Source organism: Buteo buteo, chromosome 17 (assembly GCF_964188355.1).
Source record: "Buteo buteo chromosome 17, bButBut1.hap1.1, whole genome shotgun sequence".
Classification (NCBI taxonomy): domain Eukaryota; kingdom Metazoa; phylum Chordata; class Aves; order Accipitriformes; family Accipitridae; genus Buteo; species Buteo buteo.
In genome coordinates this window covers 24,244,197-24,271,360 of record NC_134187.1, presented here as the reverse complement: position 1 = coordinate 24,271,360, position 27,164 = coordinate 24,244,197, and the positions used below count along the sequence as shown (strand labels likewise).

Genomic DNA, 27,164 nt, shown 5'->3' with positions numbered 1-27,164 from the left:
AAGTTAAAATTTTATACAAAATTAATATTTATTTAGGGCACATACAGTGCAGAATATTATAGACTTAAAAGGGTTCTTTGAGTCTGTATTAAGCAATTTAAGCCAAGTGAAGGGAATCTAAAAATGCACTGTGTCAGCTAACATGGTACATTTGCATTAAGAGCATGCAGTGAAGTCTAGAAGAAACTTACTCATGTAGAATTTAAGTATGTCAGGGATACCTGATGAAAACTAGTTCATAAGCTTTCAAATCTGAATTCTCTAACTGAGATATAAGAATAGCTGGAAGGTACAGGGAATATTTCTCTGTGCAAGCCAGAGTCATTATTTATGATATTTTTGTTTGTAGTCCTGCTTCCAACCCTCATATCTATAATTCTAAAACCTTTACTTTATGCACTGATAAATCATTTTTTCCCTCGGTTTTGACCACCTCCTACTTTGTTCCTAAGGTTGTGTGGTAGTCCTGGGTAAGTAAAGCAGCGTAGAAACAGAAACAGTTAAAGATACACAGGCAGCTGAGAGGACCAGAACCTTCAGGATGTGTTTGGGGGCTAAGGAGCTAGGAAATGCATAATGCCCTGCTAGAGAATTTTGTGCTGTCAGCAGTTGGCTTTGAGGAAGGAACTACTTTGGCAAAAAGTAGACTGGAAAGAGTCATGCCAGAAATTTGGGTCACCTGTGAGGAAGCACCTAAAATCTTTCAAGACCTCAGAAGAACTAAACTTGCTCAAGGCTCTTGCAGCATCTATGAGTGATGACATCACCCATATGAAATCATGCTAACTTACAGCATTCTTTCCAACCCAGCACCAAAATGCTGAAATTAATGTGAAAATTAATGTGAAAATACTTCAGTAAATGCAAATAGGTGCCAGAGCTTTGAGGTGGATGTCTAGATTTTATCCCAAAAGCTGACAAGGAATTCTAAACTCAAAAGTCTGGTATTATTTAAACAGACACAGAACAGATAATCTTTCAAAATAAAGTAGATCAAAATAATTGCCTGAGAAGAAACATTAAAGTGTTTATAAATTGTTCCCCCACACACACATATACTTCCTGTCCCTTTGTGGGCAGTTTTTTTAACAAGTCAGTGGCTTTTTGGGTTGCAAAAAACTCTACAGGCTCCTCTGGGTCTCCCTGTTATCTCTGAGGCTTGACTATGTGTTTGCTACCTGCTGTTTTCAGCTAGTTTCTAGTTTTTTTCTTCTACTGCAGGCTTCGTGCTCTCTGTGTCCTTCATAATCTGTTATCTTTTTACCCGCTACCGCCCATATCTTCAAGGTTTTCCTCTGGACATGCTCAGCTTCTCATAGAAGAAGGAACAATATCCCTATCCCTCCTAAACCTGAAGAGGTTCTACATCAGTCATTCTTGTTTCCAGGCACATGACACAGTGTATCAGGTGTAGGAGACAAGGTTTTGGTTACGGGGGAGCTACAGGGGTGACCTTTGGGAAGAGAGGCTGGGGCTGCCCCGTGCTGGGCATGGCTGGTTCCAACTGACCCACAGCAGGGGACAGCCCAACAGCCAAACTGGTGCCACCTCTGTGATAACATATTTAAGAAAGGGCAAAATGCAGCATAGGTGAGTGAGGAGTGAGGAAAAGAAAGGGTGAAAAACAATCCTACCGACTCCAAGGCCAGAGAAGAAGGAGGTGCTCCAGGCAGGTATTTTCCTGCAGCCCATGGAAGAGACCACAGTGGAGCAGACATCCACACTGCAGCCTGTGGTGGGCCCCACGGCAGAGCAGGTAGATATTCCCTGAAGGAAGCTGTGGCCCATGCAGGAGCAGGTTTGTCCTGAAGGAGTGCAGCCTTTGGGAAGGACCCACGCTAGAGCAAGGCGTACCTGTGAGGAGGGAGGAGCGTCAGAGCAGAGTTGTTACAGATTGACCACAACGCCCACTCCCAATCTCTACTACGCCATTTGGGGAGGGGTGGGGAGGTAGAGAAGTTGCGAATGGAGGAGGGAACTTGAGCCTGGGAAGAAGGTGGTTGTGGTAGGTTGAGCTTGGCTGGACTCCAGGTGCCCACCAAGCCACTCTATCACTCCCCCTTCTCAGCGTGACAGGGGAGAGAAAATATAAGACTCATGGGTTGAGATAAGGACAGGGGGAGATAACTCACCAATTACTGTACTGCTGAGGTGGGGAGTGAGAGAGCACCTGGGTAGGGGACTGGCAGCCAGACAAGGTCAACCCACCATATATAGTAACAGAAAATAAAAGAAATCCCTTTCATCCCAATAAAGTGTCTATTTATTTCCCTTCTGTGTATCCATTATAACTCATTACATGATTAAATTCCAAAATTGTTTGCCATCACTATAAGCATAACAGATAATGCTTGGTTAATGAGCCTCCATTTGATAATTTGGGTTTTTTTTTCCCTTGTTCAGTGTATAGCTCCAGGTTTATTTACCAAATACTACTCAATCTCTGGTATAAGATATAATTACTGAAGACTCCTTCTGTCAGATAAGAGTTATACAGTTGTGTAAGCTATGTTCATTGTCTTTCTATTTTTGATGCATAGGATGGTATCTGTAGGAATTAACAAGTAGTTTCTGAGTTCATCAGTTGCAGTTTTTCAACACTGCTTTTTGCTAAATCAAATAACCATTACTATGACAGGGGAAAGTTGAATTGTCCTGCAGTATCAGAAACTGAATAGATGAACTGGAATAATCAAATATGGTTTATATAGTAACAAAATTTGTATTCTTACTTTGAACCTTAATATCTTCCTATAGTTTCAGATGTCCAGTGCTTTTGTTGGCTCTTTTTTTTCATTGTTTGTTAAAATATACTTTAAAGCTCTAATCTTTTTCTACTTCTTTTGGGCTTCTCTGTTCTATGAGATTGAAAATTGAAAAACTGTGCTCTAAGTCGGTGACAACAGTTAGAGAAAGTCTTTTATATCCCACATTAATTCTCAGGCAATGCTAACAAGTATCTTTTGGGGGCTCTTTCTTCCTCCTGTCTTATTCATTTTGTGTTTGTGTTTTGTGATTTTTTCTGTTTACTGTATGAAAAAAAGGGGAAATAAACAAATTAAATCTGTGTGTTTCAGGTGTTACTCTGGAATCAGATTCCTGCCTCGACCCAGGGATTCCTGTGAATGGCCATCGCCATGGTAACAACTTTAATATCCGCTCCACTGTAACTTTTAGCTGTGATCCAGGGTATACACTCAGTGATGAAGAACCACTCATATGTGAAAGAAACCATCAGTGGAATCATGCATTACCCAGCTGTGATGGTAAGTGTCAAGTTATTCAGATGGCAGCTTTAAAGTCCAAGAAAGTTAATCTCCTATTTCTGAGAACTAACTAAGCTTATCATTGCTACTACCTCCCTTCAATTATACCAAGATCCACACTTTTCAAAAGTGATTTTACTGATAATAAAAGCCATACTTTACAACTCTGTATCAACTTTCAGTCAAGTACTGTAATGTAGTACAGTGAAATTTACAGGTATATATTCACTAACAGAAAAATTAAAATTCTCAGAAGGTGCCACTGTTCAGTTGTGAATGAAAATGGTGCCATACAACTAATATTATTGAAGCAAAGCCAATAAACTTAACTTACATTTTAAACTTGGAATACTGCATACCACAGTGATTGCTCAAAATACTAAAACAGATCATGATGAGCCTATCTACTTAATTTTTTTTACATATTTTTGCTTGGAAATTTTGGTTAGTTCATTAATTTTTTGGGGGGATATGCAACATGAAACTGTCATGAGCTTTCATGAAATATTTTTTTAAATGCTGAACTATACTAGCAAATATTTGTGTGCTCTTTTTTATCATTGTATTTTTTGCTAACTTCTTTTTGTGTGAACTACAGAATCAACTCATTTTTTTTCGTGGAATGCTTCTATAGTTGCTACAGAATCCCTCTGATAGAATTCACAGAAAATAAGATCCAAATGTAGCTAAGTATTTCAATAGGGATAGAATCCAGCATCTCTGAAAATTCTCCATAAGCTCCTTTTGATAAACTTCCTGCTAAAACTTCCTATTTTCTCCTTTCTGGTTGCTAAATGATTACCTTTAAAAGCATGTTTGTCTTGACCAGGCTTCTTTCGTGTTAATATATAACTGCATTCTAAGGCAGTGATGAAAGATCAGTGTGTGAAGGGAGAAGACTCAAGCCCATATCAACAAAGGTTCTTGCTTTAGTGAATTACTTACATTAGTGAATTTCTTCTTCTTCTTAGTGAATTTTTCTTTTCACATCCAAGGATTTCATTGATTACAGTGGAATGTCGAAGGGCAAACTTAGAGTTGGATTCAGAAAAGTATTTTAGTTTCTAACTCTGTTTTAAACTCTTTTGTTAAATCTGAGCACTTGCTCTCACTCAGGCTTTTAATTCTCACTACAGACTTCTGGCCCCATGCATAAAACATATAAGCTGCCAAAAGATATAGCTCTTAATCACTACAAAGCAAACTAATCTACCATTCAAACTTGCTCACCTTGTAAGCATTACAACTTGTTCCTGCTTTGCAAGGACAGAGGCAAACTATTGTTTTCAATTGCATTTTGTGATCAAAAGTTAGAGTGTATGTTCTTGGCACAGCTGATGAACTTTGGAGTGTCACTAATCTTCCTAGAAGCTGTAATTTTAAAATGAGCAAAGCATTTTTAGGATTCTTTCATTGGTTTTATGGGTTCCTTTTGCTTGTTTGCTTTGCTTCAATGGGTTGAAGAACATTATTGTAGGAATCTTGACTTTGAATAGTATCCTATTCTTTTTCAATTTACTTTGTGCTAAAATTTCTGAATGTATTTTTGAGTTAAAATACCAATATTCAACTCTTTTGTTTGGATATGAATGTTGAACTACAGAAAGATCTAGTTATTTTCACTCATTGGAAGAGAGTCCTTATTTCCCAGATCCATCACCCACTTTCAGCATAAGTGTATAACACAAAATTTCAAGCTTTTCTAGAGCAGGGCCTCTAGGCAAGCAACGTACAAGCGTTACACTCAGTAACTTTTTTTTTGCCTCACATATTCAACTACATTGAATTAACTAGTCTAAAAAGACAAAATAAAACTCACATTCTTTTAGGTAATCATTGTGTTAGAGTATTTGTCGTTTGAGGCTCAAAAAGTTGAGACCCAAATTTTTGAATGTGAGAGGTTTAACTGAGGTTGAAACGAGCATTTTGCAGTCACCTGCAGATGTTCTCAAAATTTAAACTTCAGAAATTAAATCAGCAGAATAAATCCCTAAGGGAAAACATGTTGCTTTGCTTCATGCCAACAAAGAAGAAAAAGAACTGTGTACAGAGACACAGTGGCTAAAGTTTGCTCTATGTGTCATTCTCAAAATACAGTAATGTCAAGGCAGACCGTGAAAATAATTTTTAAGGGAAAGCTAAATAAAACCAGATCATTTACATATTTTAAATCTTAAACTTAAACCTGTAAATTTGTAATTCTTTAATATCTGCTTTAGGGAATGTTGCACAGTCAAATATTTTTCTTCCTTCTGTGATGTTTACAGAATAAGAGGGATTTTGAATGACTGTATACTACCATTCATTTATGGTATTATGAACCTCATATATGTAATTATATTATTTATTATTAAGTAACATTATAAACCATATATTTACTGTGGTTTTAGCCATGCATATTCTCATTCTTGCTTATGTGCAGAAATATATATATGCAGGCAAAACCAGACTAGAAACTTTTCCTTTTCTTCTACTTATTTATGAATAGATATAATAAATAAATTAAAAAAAAACAAACAAAACTTTAGCAAACACCTTAGTCTAATAATAAATTAAAAAAACCCCAAAACTTTAGCTATAATGCCAGCATCTTTGTATGTATATATATTTTATATATATATATACACACATACAAGTGCTGCAAGTTTATTGAACTTTTTGTCATGTATATTTGCCATCTAGTTTATGGCAAAGTATATTGCTCTATGTGAGGAAGAAGACTAAAAGCATCTTAATGCTTTGTTGTTTTATTGTTAAATATTTAGTTTATTAAAATTTTAAAAAAACAAACCCCACACATAAAAAGCTGGACAGCAACAGATGAGTGAAAAGCACAGCCATGCTGTATTTATAAGATCAGTGAGCAATTCAGCATGCAAATCTTAAACTTTAATTAATTTGCCATGCAATTTTGAGCAGCCTAGTTTAGCAAATGCTAGTATGCATAAAATGTTTTCTAGCAAAGTTCCTGTGTCTTTCAAAAATATTCAGTTCCAAATAAATTACTGATGATGGAACAATCTGAATCTTTGAAAGAGAGGAAAATACACTTTTTTTTTTCCAGAATGTTGCAGAAGAAATCAAATAGAGATAAACTTTTCCATTATTTGGGAAAAAAAAATATTTTGTTTGTTAAATATTTTTGTTTGATAAAAATGGAGTTCAATGTATACCTTTCTAAATATGTAGTAAAGAAAAGTAGCTGCAAGATACTTGATTTTTGAGTTAGTTCACAAGAAAAGCTTTAATCTTACTTCTTAAATACTACTACAATAGGAATTAATACTGGCAATATTCTGGAAAAAAGTTGTACTTATTTTTGTATTCTGCTAACTAACAGGAGAGGCTCTAGATGAAAAATAAAACTCCCTTTCCAGGACTAATTTAAGAATAAAAAAATTGTTGTCAAATGTGAATATCATGGCTTTGGATGAATTAACTATTATTTTAATACTTGACCTTATTTATAATTTTAAGGGTAGTTCAAAAAGTGAAATAGATTATTTATTTTTTTGTAATAAAAACAAGGACTTCTATATGACTTCTTTTGGGTTTTTTTTCCTCCTTTTTTTTCATTTGTTAAGCTTTATGTGGTGGATATATTCATGGGAAGAGTGGAACAGTTCTTTCTCCAGGTTTTCCTGATTTTTATCCAAACTCTTTAAACTGCACTTGGACTATTGAAGTGTCACATGGCAAGGGTAAGAATCAAATATGAATTGCATATGTATATTTAATGTCTATGTTTAAAAAATTCAAACACACATACACAATAAAATGCCTTTTATGAATTGAGTTAAATTAATGCTTTCTGCCATTCTTCTGAGGAAGAAGTTTAATTTCCCAAAATAAATATCTTCAAATGTTGTGTTTCTAGTTTGTGTTTCTTTTGCAAAAGAAACATTCTTTTAACAGTTACCAGAGGAAATGTGATTTAGTCTCAGAAAAATGGGCAGAAAGTAGAAGAGGTAAAATATATGAAAATAATAGTTACTTGTTAAATAGCACTAACTTTTTCAGTGAAAGCTGTGGGACCCTTATTGATAGCTCTTCTCCATTATTAAGCATGAAGTATCAGATTTGATCTGTTTATTACTAACCTTAGATTTCAGACTTAAATCATTAGGGCCAAAAAATATATATATTTATGTTCTATATACAGTAGAGTAACATTTGGATGCACAGTTAAGCTTGGCAGCTTATCCATTAGCGAAATGTGTAAAAGAACTAAGGAAAAAAGCCTAGGAAGTACTAATGATGTGTTACATGCCACTGAATCAAAACATAATAAAAATATTCCTCAATCTCCTTTCTATGGCAAGAAAAGTCTTTGTTATGTGTGATAGTGTGAGAAGTATATTGGAAGTTTCTACTGTTTAAAATCTTCCTACAGTTGGATTTTTGTTTAAAACTCATATGGTGTTTTAAATGTAGAATACATGAGAAGACTTTCTAAGAAGAATATTGTTCCCCATAGTAAATACTTGTATTTGAAAACATAACTGTAAGTCAAAATTTAATTCATTGCTGGACTGGAAGTTGGCAACTGAAAAAACAGTCATGACTTCAGTAAAAGACTGGTCCCAGAAAATATGAATCTCTATATATGGAAGATAGTGCATAAAACTTGTATCTGCTTTGTCCTTGTGTATGGGCACTTCCCTTAAGTTTAGAGTAAAAAACAGAATTGTGTTGAAGGAAATGCAAAAATAAAACATGAATACAAAATTTTAGCCAATTATTTAAGTATGACTCCTAGTTTAATAGTAAGATTGTGGTAGAGATTATAAATGAGACATACAGGAACTTGAATAAAATCTATACAATACAAATTTAGATTTCCAGAGTGCTGTATACAAATAACACTGAACCCCATCAATTCTCTTATGGGAGCTATTGATTTACAGTGAGCTAAACAAACATCCACACTGCATCTATTGATTGGTTGAGCCCAAGTGCTTTCTGCAAGTTTTATTTTCTGAATTTCAAGTTTTGAATCCATGTGTGACTTTTTCTAAAAATCTTTCCATATAATGTAAGATTTACTTTCTGTGTCACCTATGTATAATGGAAGAGAAAGACTTTCTATTAAATGCTTTTATTTCCCCCTTTTTAATATATTTAAAGGTGTACAGCTGGTTTTTCATACTTTTCACCTTGAGACCTCTCATGACTATTTGCTCATCACTGAAGATGGCAGCTTCACAGAACCAGTAGCCAGGTTAACTGGTTCAGTCTTACCCCCTACAATTAAAGCTGGCCTCTTTGGAAATTTTACTGCACAGCTTCGATTTATATCTGATTTTTCAATTTCTTATGAAGGATTCAACATAACATTTTCAGGTAAGAAATTCCATTCTGCTAAATATCCAGAAACAGTTTCTAGATAATATTTTCACTTGTAGATAGCAGAAACATTATGAAACACCAGTAAAAAAAGTCAATAGAAATTGTATAGTCTCTATTGTAGAAAACTGGCTGAGGATTACAAGGTGGCTAAACAGATTGAGGATGTTGGTGATGTGACTGTTTTAAGAAGAAGTTTTCCTTGTTCTCAGAGAACCATCAACAGTGTGAAAAAGAAGTTTAGAGGAAAATTAAGGGGAATAAAAGTGCAAAGATAGAAGGTACTGCTTCAGAACAAAGAAACTAACTGTTTTACTAAAAGCAGTATAAAAACTGTAAAAAAGCTGTAGTGTGCTAACTCAGAGTCACAGAGGAGTCTAATCTGAAGACTGATTTTGGAACAGAAAACGTATATATAAAATAAAAGATTTATTAACTGTTGATATATGAGGAAGTTCTGATCATTTTTCCAAATTCCTCTTTAAGATAATTGAAAAATTTAAGTTACTGCTTCTTATTTACAGTCTTCTAAAACTAGCTGACGTATAAAATACATTTCTCAATAATTTTCTTTGCCTATCTCTATTACTGGAATGTAGAATATTTACAGATGTGCATATGAATGAATCAACCACTAGTTGAGATGCTCATGGACATGGATATTCTGTGGAGGAAATGCATAAGGAACTCATATATCCAACTCTTTTACATTATTTTTCAAGAACTGAAAAACAATTAAGAAGTTTTGTTGAGATCTGGCAATGTTTACTGATGAACATGCTATTTATGAATAATGTATCTCATTTAGCTTGCTTATTTAAAAAAAGAAAAAAAGCCCAACTCGCTGATTAGAGCAATAGTATTTGTTTTACTCATATCAAATGCTGAATTACATTTGTTCTGGATACTTTGGATTAACCAAATCAGAGGTCAGCAGTTTTGCAAGTTTGGAATGTAAATGCAAATATTAAATGGTATCTCTGATAGTTTATTAATAAATAACTCAAAAGGGTAGAAGGCTAGGTAACTTGTAGAAAAATACACAAAATACCATTATGGATGCAAGGGGAAAAATTGTAGAGTATCAAAATAAGTGGATCACAGAATTTTTCAAACACAAACAAAGGTTTATGCCCTATCTGCAATGAATATAAACATAGATGGCCATCATATGCCATCATTTATATTAAATAAATATTTTGAGAAATATTATCAGGTACATTAATTTTATGACACAAATGAGTGAGTCTATTTTCTTATTTTCACGCAATCAGAATGTATTACTCCACAGTAAGAAGTATTTAGTGAGAAGACCTTAACCTGTTTTGAATGTCATCTAACAGAAATTTGTCAGGAAAATTCCCAGGTGCCTAAAGGTCTGTCACAGGGTACCTCCATGTCTACCTCAGCCTTTATAGTGCTGAGCAGAGGTAGTAGATCATGTGTTTTCAAAACTTACAACTTTTGCCAACAGAAACTGCTGTGATGTATAGATTCCTTCCACTGTTCAGGACCTTCCCACAAGACAGTTACTATAAGGAAGGATTTCTTTATTTTATTCGGTAAAAGTCAACTGTTTAAACACTCATTCAGAAACTTTGGATTAGTTTCTTCCCCTGGCTAAATGGAGTTTCTTCCTCTAAGTAAGTGGATTTGACCTTACCTTCCAGCAGCCTCCAAGGTAAATGTTTTAGAAAATGTTTTTTCTTATCAGTTATCAGAAATGTCTCTCTTCTAAATTATCTCTTGGGTCTTTTGGTTCATATTTTGAAGAATATAAAATCAGACTTTGGGGGTTAGACATAAAGTTGATCTTTTTCAACATCTTTTCTTGGACAGTGGTCAGTAATGAATATGTAAGGAAGAAAAAATCCCACAAAACATGACAAACATACAGTGATACTTCCCCAGCACACTCTGTGAGGATGAGGGAATGTGTGGCTCAGACATTTACTGAGTTCGATGTAGTACCTCTGTATGTTACAGCTCTGATTTTTTTCCATTAATTTGTTCTGACTCCACCTGAATTATTCCTGATGCATACTTCTAAAAAAGACAAAAAAATTAGGCACTGAAGACTTCTTTAAAAGAATATGCATATATTTGTTTTCAGTTGAGTGACATCTGTAGGATTTCTAAAAGACATGCAAATAGAGATTGTCTGATTAAGAGTGTAGCTTTACTTAGCAAAACTCAAGCAAACTTTTTGAAAATGTAGGTTTTCATTAACCTGGCCCTTTGTTTGATTTTTTGTTAGATTTTATTCATTACATAATCATTTTTTTAACTGTAATTCTCACTTCTAAAGCTGTTTGGGAGTTCAGATGAAATGAACCAAGAATTATATACAAAGGATGTAATTAAACAAAATTATAGTAAACCACTGACAGTACAAGCTGATTACAACCCTTGAAATTAAGAAAATAAATGTAGTGTGGGTGGGAAACAATAGAAACATAATTACTGTATATATAGCTGTAATAGACATACAGAAACAGTACTGGGTTTTAGTAGAGAGCACAGCTCTGAAATACATGTTTTCCAAGTGTTCCATACTGACACAATGCAACTAATTTGGTAAGCTGCTTTTTTTCCATGCAGACAACTTGTCCCATTTATTTATATATTATGTTTTATTGTCTGCAGAGTATGATCTGGAGCCATGTGATGATCCTGGTGTTCCTGCCTTCAGTAGGCGAATTGGTTTTCATTTTGGTGTTGGAGATTCCTTGATCTTTTCTTGTTTCCCTGGATATCGCCTGGAAGGTGCTAATAAACTTACCTGCCTGGGAGGTGGTCGGCGTGTATGGAGTGCACCTCTGCCAAGGTGTGTGGGTAGGTGGTCACATGCTTTCATTTCATTCATCAAATCGTTAATAGCACATGGCATGTGTCAGAATACTGGGTAGAAAACAAAGCGCTTGGGTTGAAAGGATTGAACCCCAAGCTGCACAAACTTTTAAGGCAGTGCAATATATAAGTAATGCATGTCTCTTTTACTTAGAGAACAAAAATGAGAAAGAGGAATAGTTAGAATGGTGATAGAAAATAAGACCAAAATGTCTTGTAAGATAAAATGTAAATCTAATTATTGAACCGTGTTTGCCATAATTAAAGTATAAATTTCTTACTTTGTCTTTTAGTTTAAAGAAACAATGTTTACAGCTTTTAGGTGAAAATAGACTTTGTCAGAGTCCCTCGTCTGGTTTTAAGGGTGTTTTTTCATACCGTGTTTTTTATCCTTGTAACCCTAAACTGGTTTTTGTTACAGATTATAAACTGTATTACAGGATTGTAAACTGTAATTTTAAAAATTAATGTGCTGTTGTAAAAAAACAGTAACTATAAACTCAAATTGAGTGAACTGTTCTTTTCTGGGAAAAGGTCTGGGACTGGCTTTTATAAAATTTGTACTGTTGCTATTTTTTATTTCTGAGATCATTTTATCACCACCATGTGAAGTGAATCTGATCAGGTACTATTGACATAATGCTTCTGAAATGTCAAATAGTTCTACACGCCTCTAAATGGATTTCCTTAAGCAGGTTCTTGTTTTAAATAAGATTTTATTTCATTGCGGGAGAAGCTCAGCTTCGGCTTGTTTCTTTTGTTTGTTTTAAAGGGTTGTATCTCTATATCTGAAAAAATTATATCACCTACATTGTATATGCACATAAGATACACATACATAGTTTTTATAGAAAAAAGTAAACTATTTCTAATTTTGTTTTAAAAACCTTGGCTTATTTAACCTATGATGAAAGAAAGTAACAGATGATAGAGAAACCAATATCATATGGAGTTTGCCATACATTTGGAAATTCTAGATTTAAGTCTTAGGCTATTTTCAGCTTGATATTTCTTAAAAGTATCACTGGCTTCCTAACACTATTTGTCTGTGAATGTTGGCTAACCAAGTGCACACCATCCTATATCACAGAATCACAGAACACAGAACTTGAAAGGGACTTCAAAAGATCAACTAGTCCAACATTTTGTGGGAGAGGGAGCCTAGATGAGATTATCTAGCACCCTGTCCAATTGCATCTTGAAAACCTCCAGCTATGGGGACTCTACCACATCCCTGCAGAGGTTGTTCCAGTGACTGATTGTTCTCACTGTAAAAAATTTCTTACATTGAGAGAAACTTGTACCTGTCGCCCCTTGTCTTCTCTATGTGGCTCCTTGTGAAGAGAGAGCCTTCATGCTCTTTGTATTCTAAGTACCAGAATACTGTGATGAGGCTCCCCGCTCCCCGCCCCCCCCCCCCCCCCCCCCGCCTTCTCCTTTCCAGGGAGAAGAGACCTTAACTCCTTCAGTCCATATTGATTTAAAATGTGCAAATTTCACTAGAATAATATTCATATGCTTACTTTGAACCTAGCATTTTATTTTCCCTAATTTTAAGAATGTTCAGCTATTCTATAGCTGTCTGTGTATGTGAATGGAAAATTAGCTCCTTATTTCTCTGTTCTTGAGGAAAAGATGACTGATAATTGTGCATTATTACAATTCTTAATAGGTAATATGTTAACCATTAGCTTTATCAAGGTAACAGGCTATATCCATGTGCAATTAAAACTGAAAATAAAATCTCTTGCTACTGCACGTTGCTTAACTGTTGCTCATTAAAAAAGTTCCTCAAGTACCTGATTCTAATACAGTCAACATATTAATGTATTTAGTACCAATATAATTTATAGGAAGCAAAATGGAATGAATAAAAATCATATTAATATAGAGCATTTTCTAAGCAAATGACCGATATATTTTGAGGACTGATAGAAGAAAGGTAGGTCTTTCAGGAAGAAAAGTGTTTCTACCTAATAAAAATATCTATGAATGTTATTAATTTCTGTGATAACATATCAAAGTACAAAAAGGTAGTTTACAAATATGATTCTGTATCTGACATCTTAAAAACCACAAACAAAATATAGAAAGGGAAATATACTTTTCTATTTAAATAATGGTAAGTCTCTATCTCAAAAAAAAAAAAAAAAAACAACAAAAAACCCAAACAAAAAAGTATCCCCCAAAAGCCAAACACAGTCCTAGGGGAATTTAGAATGACAGAACATTATGAAAAATTGCTAGAAGACACAGAGTGGTATTAAAGTGAGAGGTTACAAATTCATTATCTAGCTCCCCAGGGGACAGCTCTATGTCTGTCATGTACCAGGAATTTAACTGGTTCCAGTACTATGGGTTGTGAGCAGGGGTTCTGAGTCTGCAGATATTTTATAGCGGATGGGATTCAGATTCAGATGCGAAGATCTAAATTTGAATATTTGCAGTGTCATTGCATACATATGAGCAAGAATTTTAAGCTTTAATTATAGATAGCTAAGTCAATAAATTCAGTAGAAATCCTAGATTTAGGTATCTATTTTACAGTGAGATGAATCAGTCTCTGGGCACCATTTAGATGCCTAAATAGAGGAATTGCTTCGATTTATTTATTTATTTATGTATTTATTTATTTCTAATCAGTCTTTGACAAGTGTCTCAGTTGGCCTGCTCATTCCTATTGTCTCACCTCAACATCTTTATTGCTCATATACCTTGTTAGCCAAGAGGTCAGGTCCAGAGCTGAAGTATTTCTGTAATCCAGCACATAGCACATTTGGTTACCTGCATTTATGTTTTGTTGGACCTACACTGAATTCCCATTTCTGCTACATACCTGTGTGTTATTATTTGTTTATTCTGAGATAATCTAATCCCTGAAAAGTGAATTGATACTGCCTATAGTACACATGGAAAGATGGTATGCTTTAGGAGGGATTGGTAGACTTTCTAGACAAAGCCCCATGGATTAGGGTTTGAAGGTATAAAATTTCAATCTTGAAATCACTTGTAGTTTCTGAGAAATGCATTTTGTGAATCCTTTGGACTTTTGAGGTCCTCTTGAGGAGGATGTCTGTACCACATAAGTAGAACTCCCCTTTGTAACATTGTGCTACAGTTTAGCCAAAGCAGGGGCAAAATTACAACCACTTTTAATCTGATGTTGACTAAAAGTTCAGGTAAATTCTAGACCTGTCTTCATAACCAAGACTTGCAAGAAGAAAGACAAAAACCTTTCCTTGTGTTAGGTGGTGTGTAAGGGGAATCCCAGGAGTCCCCTTTCATGTAAGAGCCAATTGCTTGCTAGAGTAAGACATGTCTTTTGCTGCTCCTCTAGTTAAATTCTGAAAATGCCAAAGAATCAATAAATTGCATTAGGAAGGAATACGTATGTATTTCAATGTATTTAGTATATAGTGAGTGAATATGTATGCTAACTGTTGTGACAACACTGGAAAAATAAGAAAATACTTTTTACAGACAACTTTAAATAGTGAAGAATTAGTTTAAAGTTGACAACATGCACTAAAAGTATAATCTGCTAATCTTTATGCACACTTTAGTAATGTAAGGAAACAAAAGCTAATATGTCTTATTTTATGTAAGCTTTCTTTTTTCCCCGATATATTTTTTACTACCTTTATGTATTATTATTTGGAAAGTTATCTGTGTCTGTTCCCAAATTCAATACTTATCATTTTTATATATGAGGTTAGAGATATTTGTTGGAATAAGAGAAAATTAAATGAATATTTTTCAGTTTATATTCTTTGAAAAATTGAATAATTATTATGAAGTTCCATATATACTAAGATTTGTGCTAGAATGATAAGCTATATTGTTGGTGCTGAAGATTTTATTCAAAACTACCATCTTGTAAACCTTACTTCATAAAATGGAAATTTTTGTTTTATATTATTCATTTTCATGTTTGAATATGTTCTCTATTTATTGCTCAATTTTATTTATGTGTCATTTGAATATAAATTTTGAGCCATTTTTGGTTACAGAACATGTATTTTTCAGTTACGTGCAGCTAATATTCATATGAACAAAGATGCTCAACCACACAAAAGGCTCAAAAAGTTATCATTTTGAGTATGTAAATTCAATATGAAATTGTTCGCCTACTTGCATTTCATTTCAATACTTGTTAACAGACATACATTTCATTTTCGTAGAAGAGGAATCAAAATGCATGTCTGCACTATACTAAGTAGCAATAAAATCTATACTAATTTTTTCCTATAAAAATTAGTACCTTATTTAATATATGTAATCTTCAAGAAGTTACAGGTCTTGGGAAATTTGTGATATTTGCCTCTTTGGGGTTGTTTGGTTTCTTTGGTTTGGTGTTTCTCTTTTTCTGGTGGGCTTCTCTGTGTTCCACTCAAACACGTTTATTTTAGTTTAGAAATCATAAAATTATATTGATCTGCAGGAATACTGTTACGTTGTGCTGAAGAAATTTTTTATATTTTTTATATTGTTTTCATGTATGTTTTGGTTTCTTTAAATGTTTTTATCTTTTAGAAAGCCTTTCCTAAATAATGTACAGTAATCAGACATTAATACCTGATATCTTGAAAGTGCTCACTTAGTTATCCCTATAATGTGAATAACATATTGCAAAGTTGCAAAGATTACCAAAGCATCAATAATTAGCTTAATGAAGTATCAGCCATTGAATTAGCCATGAATTTATAGGACTAGTGTAACCACTTACTGTGCCAGACACAGATATGCCTGTATATTCTCCCAAGCATAATTTAGAGATACATAGCCAATCAAATGTATACATAAGCCTGTAATTAATACAGAAAGAAAATTTATTTACGGAGAGCTCAACATTTCCTTTTTGTTCTTATTATGTTCAATTTTGAATAAATTTATAGACTGTTTCTAAGACATCTGTCATTAAATCCATGTCCAAGACCCCACTTCCTAATTGATCAAGAAAGCCTTTTATAAATTATGCATAGACAACTGGCACTTATCTAAAACAATATATCTAAATAACTCTTTTAACTCAGTCTATGAAGAAAATTTGGTCTCTAAGAATGCAACAGACTAAAGATATCTATAATGCAACTAAGACAAATACAAGGAAGGAAACTGCAAAGCAGCTGAGTGAAACTGAGGGGAAAAGATGCACTCAGTGCCCTTCAGTTCAAGCTGCTTTCATATGACTTTTTTTTTAGCACCAAGAATGTTTACAGAGGTCCCATTTCTTGTTGCCATGGCACCTAAGACATTAGGGGTGAAGATATCCTCTTACCTTGAAGAGGAGTTCACACAGACTACTTCTTTCTCAAAAGAGTGAAAAGAAACTGCTTGTCCTGAAATCTGCTGGCTTTAGAGTGTACATTCAGAAGTTAAGTCTAGTCTCAACTCAGTGGCACAAATTCATAAATACATTACTGTGTTCAATAGCTTCTTGATTATTTCTTCCTCATTATCATTTCTACACTGACCAAACTCATCTATGTGATACATACACACCAACCTTTTTATATCAACAAGGATTTTTTGGTCCTTCTAGTACACACCGTAATACATAATTTAATTATTCTTTTCATCAAATTCAGGATGAAAGCCCTTCAAATTTAATTGCATTTAATTTATAAACTAAACTTCAACACAAGCACATACTGATTTGTATCAGAAATAGTACTCAGTTTCATCTGCTGGTGAAAAAAACAAACCTACAGGGTTTCCCAAGGTACTGCCATTCACCCTTCTCCATCCAAGTAAATAATTTCAAGTCCTTTCTCCAGGGTTCATCTCCAACATGTTTTGAAATTTTCTTGGTCAGAGAACCATTTGTGCATTTCCACCATTTCTTCTCCTTTGAAGAGTTATTTTCCAGGTAAGGCAAAAGCAGAGCTTGGGAGATCTGGTTAGCCTAACATCATGACCCTAGCATTTTTAGTCCAAGACTTTTGAGTCCCATAGGGACTGTATTATCATCATTTTCACTGGCCTTCTTTCCATGCTGTGTAGGTAGATGGTCTTCCGCTGAACTTCAGAGGTCTTTATCTGAGTGCCTGGAAGTTGGTTCACTCTCAGAATAAGGCCACATCCTTTCTCCTTCAGTAAGGACCCTCCTTTTCACAGCAAAAAGACACCACCAAGTCTATCTGCAAAATCAGATAGAAGTTCATAAAGAGGCGTCTTTGTAATTTCCCTGTATCAACCCTTCACTCTCTTGTCTTTTCAATTAGAATGATTTTAATGTTTATCTCAGCTGTGCACCTCAAGGGGTTATGCAGTATTATTTCAGCTCATCACAGAGTTTTGAAGACTCCACCTAGAGTTTCCCTTTGGGTCATCACTCCATTTGTAAATGTGTCCTCCACTTGGATCTCCCGCTTCTGACTAGAAAGCAGTTTGTGCCTACAGCCACCTACTTGCTGCTATTTGATGAAAAGAGCTTTACTGTTAACAATTAAAATTGTGGAGAAGTTTTGGGCCCTTAGGGCAGACTTCCTTTGCACTGTTTAAAGAACAGACGATCATTACCCAAGCCAGTGTCAAAATTCCTCCATCTTGGAAGACTAAACTTTTTCTTTTTTCTCTTTTTTTTTTTCTTTTTTTCTTTTTTCCCGTAAAGCTGTGCTTTAAGTTGTGGAAGCAACTCCCCTTAGCTGTCTGGTGAATTGTCCATTTGCTTTGACATGATGTGACTTTTCAGGAAGATCCCTTCCCTCCACCTCTTTATACCAATTGTAGAAAGACTGAGACTGCCAGTCTCCTCACAGAGAATTTCACATTCTACATTGAATTGTTTAAAAGAAAGGTAGTGGGGTCATCCATAAAGAAATCTCATTTCCAGTAAGAGCTTCCTCTAAAGCACTCGAATAACAATGATGGCTTCCCTGTCAAATGCGCTAGTAGTTGATATCTGCAGATGAGACACTTCAGTCTCTTTTCACACACGAGTACTGATTCCCATCTTTCTAGACACAGTGATCGCATCTGGAAGAGCTATCCTGCGGTCTTTACTTAACTAGTGACTCACTCCAGCAAGTACCCTACAGTAAGGCTTTTCTGCAGTTACCCAGAGTATAAAGGACATAGTCTTTTAAAGGAAAAAAAGAAACAAACAACCTGGCTGGTTACTTTTTTCTAACTGTTCTTTGAGATGTGTTGTCTAAATGTACATTCACAGTGTCCTCTCTTACTCCTCAAAATTTACTGTAACTGAGAGGAATGTGAGATTGAGGGGAACTGAGAGAGAGAAACACTCTGCTACTTTGCTATTTCGTGCGATGCACAGCATTAATGGAATTAGGAGCACATTTCTATATATAATGTCAAGGTAGATATACCCCCCTAGCAATCCTAGCACAAGGCTACCTGGAAAATAAACAAGCGCAGTGTCTTGCAGAAGAAATGTCATTAAAATAATCCATACATTTAGGTTTGAGAGTACTGATATAGGCATATGGTTTTTTACTGTTCTGAAACAGCTTGTCACCTATAATGTTGTTAACAATATCATCTGGCACATTACTGTAATTGGCATGTTTGTCTATGTGTTTTAGGTTTAATTTCCCAAGTTCACTTTTGAATAATTTAATTATTTAAAATTACTGGTTTTGGTTTTGCTGGTATGCTTCTGTGTCTGTAAAAACCAAGCTACAGGAGTACAGAAAAGCTGATTATCTTTTGTCTAGTTGAGATTTGAAAACAGAAAACAATTTCTTCCCCCTTCATTCATTGACATCTCATGCTGTGTTATTATTCAGTTTTGTTATTATTGCTTCAATTATTATTCCAGTGTTTTCCAGAAAAAAAAATAAATCAAAAATGTGTTTGATTACTAATTGTGGTTATGATGATTACTGACACTACTTTGTGTATATGATTTATTCCCATTATGTCGCTTGCTTTTACATAGTTGCAAATTTATACATACCTTTATACTTATTTCATGGCTGTGTGAACAAAATTACCCAAGAGTGTGGATACATATTCTTCTCACTTTTTCCTTCCAGCAATAGCTCTTTTTTTCTCTACCTATAATTACACAATTCTATTACAGTTTCATTTACATTTCACAGTTGACTACTTTTTCCTGGGGACAAAGCCCAGCTTTTAGTGAGTTGGTCCCCCTAGACTACAGATCTGAGAGTAAAGCTCCTCAGCTGTCATGCACTTCTGTGCATCCCCAAAACTGTGTGAATCTCAGAAGCTTGGTGAATACTGGAGTCCAGAAATCAGGTGGAACAACTCCTTAGTCACTGAAGTCCCTGGTTCTGAGGCTAATGTCCATCTAAAGGAGACCATTGCAATCAGGTTTCAGCTGCTATCTTCTTGTCTCCACTAGCCTTTTAAACAGGAACCACACAATTTATTTAGGAAATCTGTTACTGAGGCAGATTTCCTAGATTATGCTTTTAATCATACTTTTCTTACCTTCCAGTTTGCTTTAAGTCAAACTAGTTAGCAGCTTTCTACCACTCTGTATTGGGTTTGTGCTACTGGTAAAAAGGAATTGGAAGACTCATAAGTTAAGAGAAGAAGTATTCCTCTAAGTATTTTTTTTTTTAAATGGAATGTAACAATTCAATGAACCAACACAATAAACACTAGAAATAGATCTCGAATCCGGAAGATGTTCCACCTCCTGAAAAGGTATACATTCTTCCAGCTCAGTGCCATACCCCAAAGGTTTCACTGTCACGCTGCAGTGCAGAATGCTGTCCCTGGCCTCATGGGTTTCATATTCCCTTCTGCACACTGGCATGGCTTTGTCATAGAATCATAGAATCATTTAGGTTGGAAAAGACCCTTGAGGTCATTGAGTCCAACTGCAAACCTAACACTGCCAAGTCCACCACTAAACCAACCTAAGTGCCACATCTACACGTCTTTTAAATACTTCCAGGGACGGTGACTCAGCCACTTCCCTGGGCAGCCTGTCCCAAAGGCTGTTGTCAGTACTGAGAGAAGTTAGATGCTGCTCTGCCTCATTTTTTTGGGTACCAGTGGCAAGTATCTTCTCAGGGTTGGCAGGGAGTAGGGTATGTGCAAAAGCAGAAATGTGACATGAAACAAGATACCCAGTGAGTATAACATTTCCAGAGATAGGTGGCTGATAACTAGGGGCTGAGGGAGAGGAGGGAGTCAAACTGCAGCATCAAATGCATGCATCTGATGTACACCTAAATCACCTCCAAAGTACTTTTTGAAATGTGACTTTATCACTTGCAGTGATCCTCTAACAGGTGAGGAATGAACCTTTTAGTTTTGGTATTCCTTTATGGTGTACTATGAAATGCTGTTGAAATTCTGAAAGAGGGGAGACATTTCATTCTTTCCTTCCTACTTGCCAAAGATGCGCTATTCACTGATTATTGAATGCAGTGGGTAGAAACCTGAGTGGAGAGAGCTTTACAGTGAATTGCAAGGTACAGTGCCCAAGTGTAGGTACCTTCTCTTTTCAAAAGACATTTTAGGAATTGTTAGTTCACCCTGCTGGATTCGTTAATCTCTGAGGGGTACGATACAATAAATGTATGTTTATTAGATCACAGAAGATATGGCTTTGCTATAAGAGAACTTTAGGTACAAAATGATAAATCTAGTTTATTCCATCATATTCTGTCTGTAATATTAATTGCAAAATTGAAGCAGTAGTAAGATTATAAGGCAAAATAAAAGTGAATATTTGGTTGTATTTACTAATAATTTTCTTTTAACTCCTTAATATCTTGGCTAATGTGAATGGCCTTTACCTAGCCTCTCTACTCAGCATTAGGGCTGAAGAGCTATGCTTGTTATTAGAGATGGTTATTTTCCCCTGTTCACAAGGACATGTAACTGAACACTTTGATCACCTCCTCCAGGATTTAGGCATTTGGACATCACATGATAATGGGAAGGAAAGTTTGAATTAGTTCTTCAACTCTCCTTGCTGAAATTGTCTTAACTTAGATTTTCATTCTATTACCTGATTTGCATGCTGCTTCTGTCTAGTTGTCTAGGTTTTCCCTGCTCACCGTCTCCTTAAGAAACTGATAAATTTTACCTAAGATATGTCATGAAAATATTATTTGTACACTGTACTCAGTTCAAACTAGCCTTTCATGGTAAGCATTGCATACAGTTCAAGTATAACACATTAATACAAAAAACTTAGTTTTGAGGTTTTTTTGGTTTGGTTTGTTTTTTAAAGTAACTACTTTCCTGTCCCCCATTGGTCATTTCAACTGTATGGAGTGTTCCAAAAGCAAGCTGTGAAAAACTTAAAGTATAAAGCTGAAAAGAAATAGCTACTTAATGTTTTCATTTCATATTTAAGTGGTGTTGCTCCTTTATTAAATTTTACATGGCACTTGATTTTTAATGGTGCACTAATATAGTTTTTGAGTAAAATCTTCACCGATGTATTGTTCACTGGTATTCACATTAATATCACATTAATTTATCATATTCAGTTGTTATAATAAATACTACATGAATAATTAATGATAGGGTGCTACAATAAATTGCTGACACTCTTTAATAAGCTGTTTCTTTTTAATAGTTTAGTTAGTATTCATTGCAAAATCATCAATTATAATTAATATACTTTGTCATGTTGTAGCATTGAGTTAATTTCCATTGAGATTGAAACATAAGTGGGAACCTTGTTAGCCTGAATAGCACTGGAGATATCTGTGAAACCCTTGAGATCTGGCATTCATTGTTTTCTTTAAATTCTCTGTAGCATAAAATTTGAATTTGAGTTCACCTTTGAGAAGTCAAACTAAGTCTGAAAATTGCTATTCATTTTTAGCTAGTGTTTAGGCAGAGAAAGCTCTCATTTAAGAGCTGCTCATGAGCAAGAAAACTTACATAAAATCAGTAGCTGAATCTCTGAATCTTCAGACAGTAATAAGGATGTGCATGTATCCAGGTTCCACTGTATTTCAGAACTCTAAATGCTGTCACATTTAAATTGTTAAATCTTTAGGGTTTCTATTTTATACAAGATACTTAATGAAGTTATTTAATAGGTTATTTAATAATTTCTATTTCTTTATACTATAACATTGCATTTTTCTAAATACAATTGAAAGGTAGGTTTTTAATCCCTGGGGTTTTTTTAACCCCTCATTTCTCTGTCAGTGTTTGACAGAAAATTGAAGATTCATTCAACTTAGTGTTTGAGTCTTACTGTATATGAATCTTCAAATATAGTAATTACAGGTTTGAGTTGTGTCTATTTCAAAACTGAAACTTTATTATTCAGGAAACACTAACAGATTTCAGCAGGTGCATAGTGGGCACTCTATTTTCAAAATGAAAAGAAGGAGTGATTTGTATGAGACCTTAATGTGAGACCTGGTATAAAATTTTAATCAACTATAGTCAGAAGGAATAATGATTGCCTCAGGTCACCCTTTTGCCTTCTTTCTACATTTTAAGGTTGTGTATGCTAAGTATTTTTTTCTTGATAAGACAAATAATGTAGGGATGTTATTTTCATAGCTCATTATCAGATGATAGTAGAAGGAATAGACAAAAATCTTAAAAAAAAAAAAAAAAAAAAAAGTGCCCTCACCTCGGATTCTGCCAATAATCCCCTGAGGTCAATTAACATCACAGGATTTGTCCTGAGAACATGAGTAGTGTCTTATGTCAGTGGCATATGGATTGAAAACTAATTAAGCAAACCTCAGAAATGGCTTTACATGCTGTTTAGTCTTTCCTTTCCTAGTCCATTACTCTTTCAATGGAATGCTACAAAAAAATACTGAATAGGAGGTTTGTCTTCAGCAAGGCATTTCAGTAAGGTGTTCAGTGAGGTGTTCTCACCATTATCATACGGATGTTGCTTTAAGAACATTGAGGGAGGCTTACATGCACATGTTTTATTAGTGCGATCCATAGCTGATGACCTACTTTGACTTGAAATCCATCTTAAAGAAGCAAACAAGGAGGGAAGAAAGAGAAGGAGAGAGAGAAAAAAAAGGGAAAGCCACTCCTCAGGCACCAGCTGGGAAGAGGAATGAGGGAGTCCCCAGACAAATATCTCTCCAGTAAAGGTAGTGGTGACAATGATGACGATAGTAATGATGGAAAAGCCAACATCTTCCTGCTTTCTCCCTAGTACAGTTATATTTTTCATGCAGACCTTCTCAAGCTCCTCACTGGTAGCTTATGATACAGTTAGCACTGAATGGAGCATGTGTGGGTGCTGCAGATCAAATAGTAGTTAAGGTCTGTGTATGTATATTATTGTGTAATATTTATTGTGTATTAAAATAACTATTATCTGCTTGTTATCTACTAGTCTGTATTCCAATATGAAGTTACATTAAAAGCCACCAGGTTTGGAGCGATGTTTGGAGTAGAGTGACAGGCTAAGAGCTACAAGGCAAAAGAGTAAGAAGTGGGGTGAAAACAGTATGATTTCAATATAAATGGCAGTCACTTTTTAGGAGAAACCCAGCATAACAGTGATTCTGAATTCATCAGTGCCAGGTGAGAACAAGAGCACTTGTGGTACCAGAGTGAAGGCACTGCCACAGCAGCATGGCAGTGTGTAGATGAAAGGCTTCAGGCTCACAAGTGAAGGGCTGGCTGCAGAATTGGAGATGAAGGACTGCTAACTTTTCAAAGATTAAGGCACTGTGCAACAGAGGTGCTGTGGAAACTCCACGCACACCTTTGCTTGATGCAGCATTCCAGTTAAAAGGAAGCTTCATCTCCTTGCGTTGTATCTGGCTTCGTATGTGAAGCTGTGCTTGAGTCCACTCATGTATTGCGTCCACTCTGCAGAAGTCATATGTTCGGCTTTAGAAACCCCTCAATCAGCGACTGTGGAGAAACCCTAAGTTTTTGCTATTATGTGAAGACAGAGCATATGATGCTTGGTTCAGCTTTATCCATGATCCCCTTGCTCTTGTTCTAATTTTGCATGGCCATCCTACTGGGTAACAATATTGTCCAAAAGAAACATAAAGAATTATCAACTCTCTGAGCTCAGCTGCTTCTCATATTCTATGAACTGCTGCACAATTTTGTAAATACAACAAAGATATTCTGCACTCAGTAGAGTGCTTTCTGGCAGAGAAGCCTTTAAATTAACGATGTACTACTTTTATTTGATCTCTGCTTTGGAGATCTGCTTAAAATCCTGTCAAACCTTTTAGCAAGATGTATGAAGACAAATAATAAAGCAAACTTTTCCGTTAAACAAAGTTATCGTTACATTTTACATGAACTGTATTTCAAAGCATTTCAAGATTCCCTGAATTTTGTTTGGTTTATAGCATTTGTGTTCATATTCAGGAAGTGTTTGATGATCTTCAAAAGATCTACCCTCTGCAGTTTCCTTTTATCCAATTTCAAGTGAGACAATGAAAGAAGAAGAAAAAAAATTACTTATGTAAATAGAATTTAAGTGACTTTATTAAGCAAAAGAACAAAGAATGGGGTCAAATACCTGTTCCAGATCGCTGTCACTGCAAGGGTATAAAAGAACAGTTTGATAAGGTAGCGTTTTCCTGTCTGCTGCAGTCATTAGCAAGGTTATAATGGACAATTCACAAACTGTAGTGAAAATAAAGCATATAGTTCCTCTAAAACCTTTTACGTGTAGGACATAGGTTGTATACACTCAATAAGAGTATACCTTTTGAATTCTAGCATGGATACTTTTGATTTAATAATAAATAAATAAAATCAACTTTAAAAAGCACACAAGATTCAAAAGTTGTAATAGAAAATTAGATTAATCTGTTTTATCTGCTTTCCACCTTTTGAAATGTAGAGCCAGTACCATACAGATTTTTTTTATTTTTAAAGAAGATGAGTTTAAGGGACCTTGTCTTTTGGATGATATGGTTTGGCAGACTTCCATAGTTTGGGCAGATTTGAGAAGTGAAGAATCTGTATTGGAACCATATAAGCAGCTGACATTTACAGAAGAAATTTCGTTTAGTATGTGCTAGTTTAATCTACGTAACAAGCCATTTAGATGTGATGATAGTAACTTTTTTTAAGCACTAACAGCCAAACTATGTGGAAAGAGTTTGGGAGCTGAGATTTTAGAGAATTTATTCTTCATTTAGAAACAAAAGCACAAACATCTGTAGCAGTATGAGAACATTTTCATCTAAATTAGCTGCATTAAGTTAGTATACATTACAGTTCAGTTACAACACAATTTTGCTGCAGACAAAATGCTGTATTCTTAAAGAAGGTCATTATCCCTTGCTCCTCATCCTCAGCTAAGGATGCACAGCTATTCACTGAGGACATCAGAAGGGTATACCCTGTTCTTAAGTTACAGATGCTTAAAATCTAATGTTTTATAATGAAAACAAAAATACATTTGGTTTTTTTTCATGTCTGAATGGTTCTTTTCTAGTTCTTCAAATTAGGGAACTAGATTAGCTAGGATGTTTTTAACATGTGAGTGTTTAGTGCTATTGCAGTGCTTAGAATCTAATTATTTTACAGTCACAATAAAGTTTCACATTTAAATTATCCTCAGTTTTTATTTAGAGTCCAATTCCAATTAATCAGGCCTTTTTAATTTTATAGATCTTGTCAGAACACAGTAGGCACTATTTCATGTTACTTCTGCAAAAAATAAGACTTTCCTTCTTTCTCCCTCAGGCTCAAAACAACTGTGTACAAGTTGCAACAATCCCCCTATGTCCTTCCTAGAGGAAAGAGAAGTCTCTCCTGTCCTTGCAAATGGAAGATTTTTGTCATGTCTTATAACACCTAATGAATTATCAGACTTTTGCTTTCATGAGATAAAATTCCCTAGCAGGTTTCTTTATTTATTTGTCTACTTTTGCTCAAAACAGAATTTTGTACGCATTCTGTGTTGAAAAATCTCTTGGATTACCCGTATTTTGGGTTTTGCCACGAATTATGTTTAAAATACCTGAGTAAATTGAGGTATCAATCAATATTGGCATCATGGAGATGTGGTGGGATGGCTCCTATGACTGGAGTGTTGGAAAGGAAGGATATAGGCTCTTTAGGAAGAACAGCCGGGAAAGATGAGGAGGGGGTATCACCGTCTATGTCAATGGCCAGCTGGAGTGCATGGGGCTCCACCTGGGGATGGATGAGGAGCTGACCAAGAGCTTAGGGGTCAGGATTAAAGGGAGGGCAGGGACAAGTGACATTGTAGTGGGGGTCTGCTACGGGCCACCCGACCAGAAAGACTGAGTGGATGAGACCCTTTATACACAGATAGGAGCAGCCTCATGTTCACAAGCCCTGGTCCTCATGGGGGACTTCAACTACCCCGATATCTGTTGGAGGGACAACACAGCAGGGCATAAGCAATCCAAGAGGTTCATGGAGTGCATTGATGATAAATTCCTTCTCCAAGTGATAGAGGAGCCAACTAGGAGAGGTGCTATGCTGGACCTTGTTCTCACCAACAAGGAGGGGCTGGTGGGGAATGTGAAGCTCAAGGGCAGCCTTGGCTGCAGTGACCATGAAATGGTGGATTTGAGATCCTTAAGGCAGCAAGGAAGCTCACTACCCTGGACTTCAGGAGAGCAAACTTTGGCCCCTTCAGGGATCTGCTTGGTAGAGTACCATGGGATAAAGCCCTGGAGGGAAGATGGGCCCAAGAAAGCTGGTTAACATTCAAGGATCACCTCCTCCAAACTCATGAGCAAAGCATCGCAACAAAAAGGAAGTCAGGCAAAAACACCAGGAGGCCTGCATGAATGA

At 35.4% G+C, this 27,164-nt stretch overlaps 1 protein-coding gene across 1 annotated transcript in view; it reads left to right on the top strand.

Moving 5' to 3' along the window:
- CSMD1 (CUB and Sushi multiple domains 1) overlaps nucleotides 1-27,164 on the top strand; it is a 1,222,061-nt gene that overhangs the window by 914,434 nt on the left and 280,463 nt on the right. Inside the window, exons 18-21 of the mRNA XM_075049874.1 lie at nucleotides 3,078-3,266; nucleotides 6,851-6,967; nucleotides 8,394-8,609; nucleotides 11,259-11,447. Of these exons, the coding sequence (XP_074905975.1) occupies nucleotides 3,078-3,266; nucleotides 6,851-6,967; nucleotides 8,394-8,609; nucleotides 11,259-11,447 (711 nt within the window). The remainder of the gene's footprint in view (nucleotides 1-3,077; nucleotides 3,267-6,850; nucleotides 6,968-8,393; nucleotides 8,610-11,258; nucleotides 11,448-27,164) is intronic.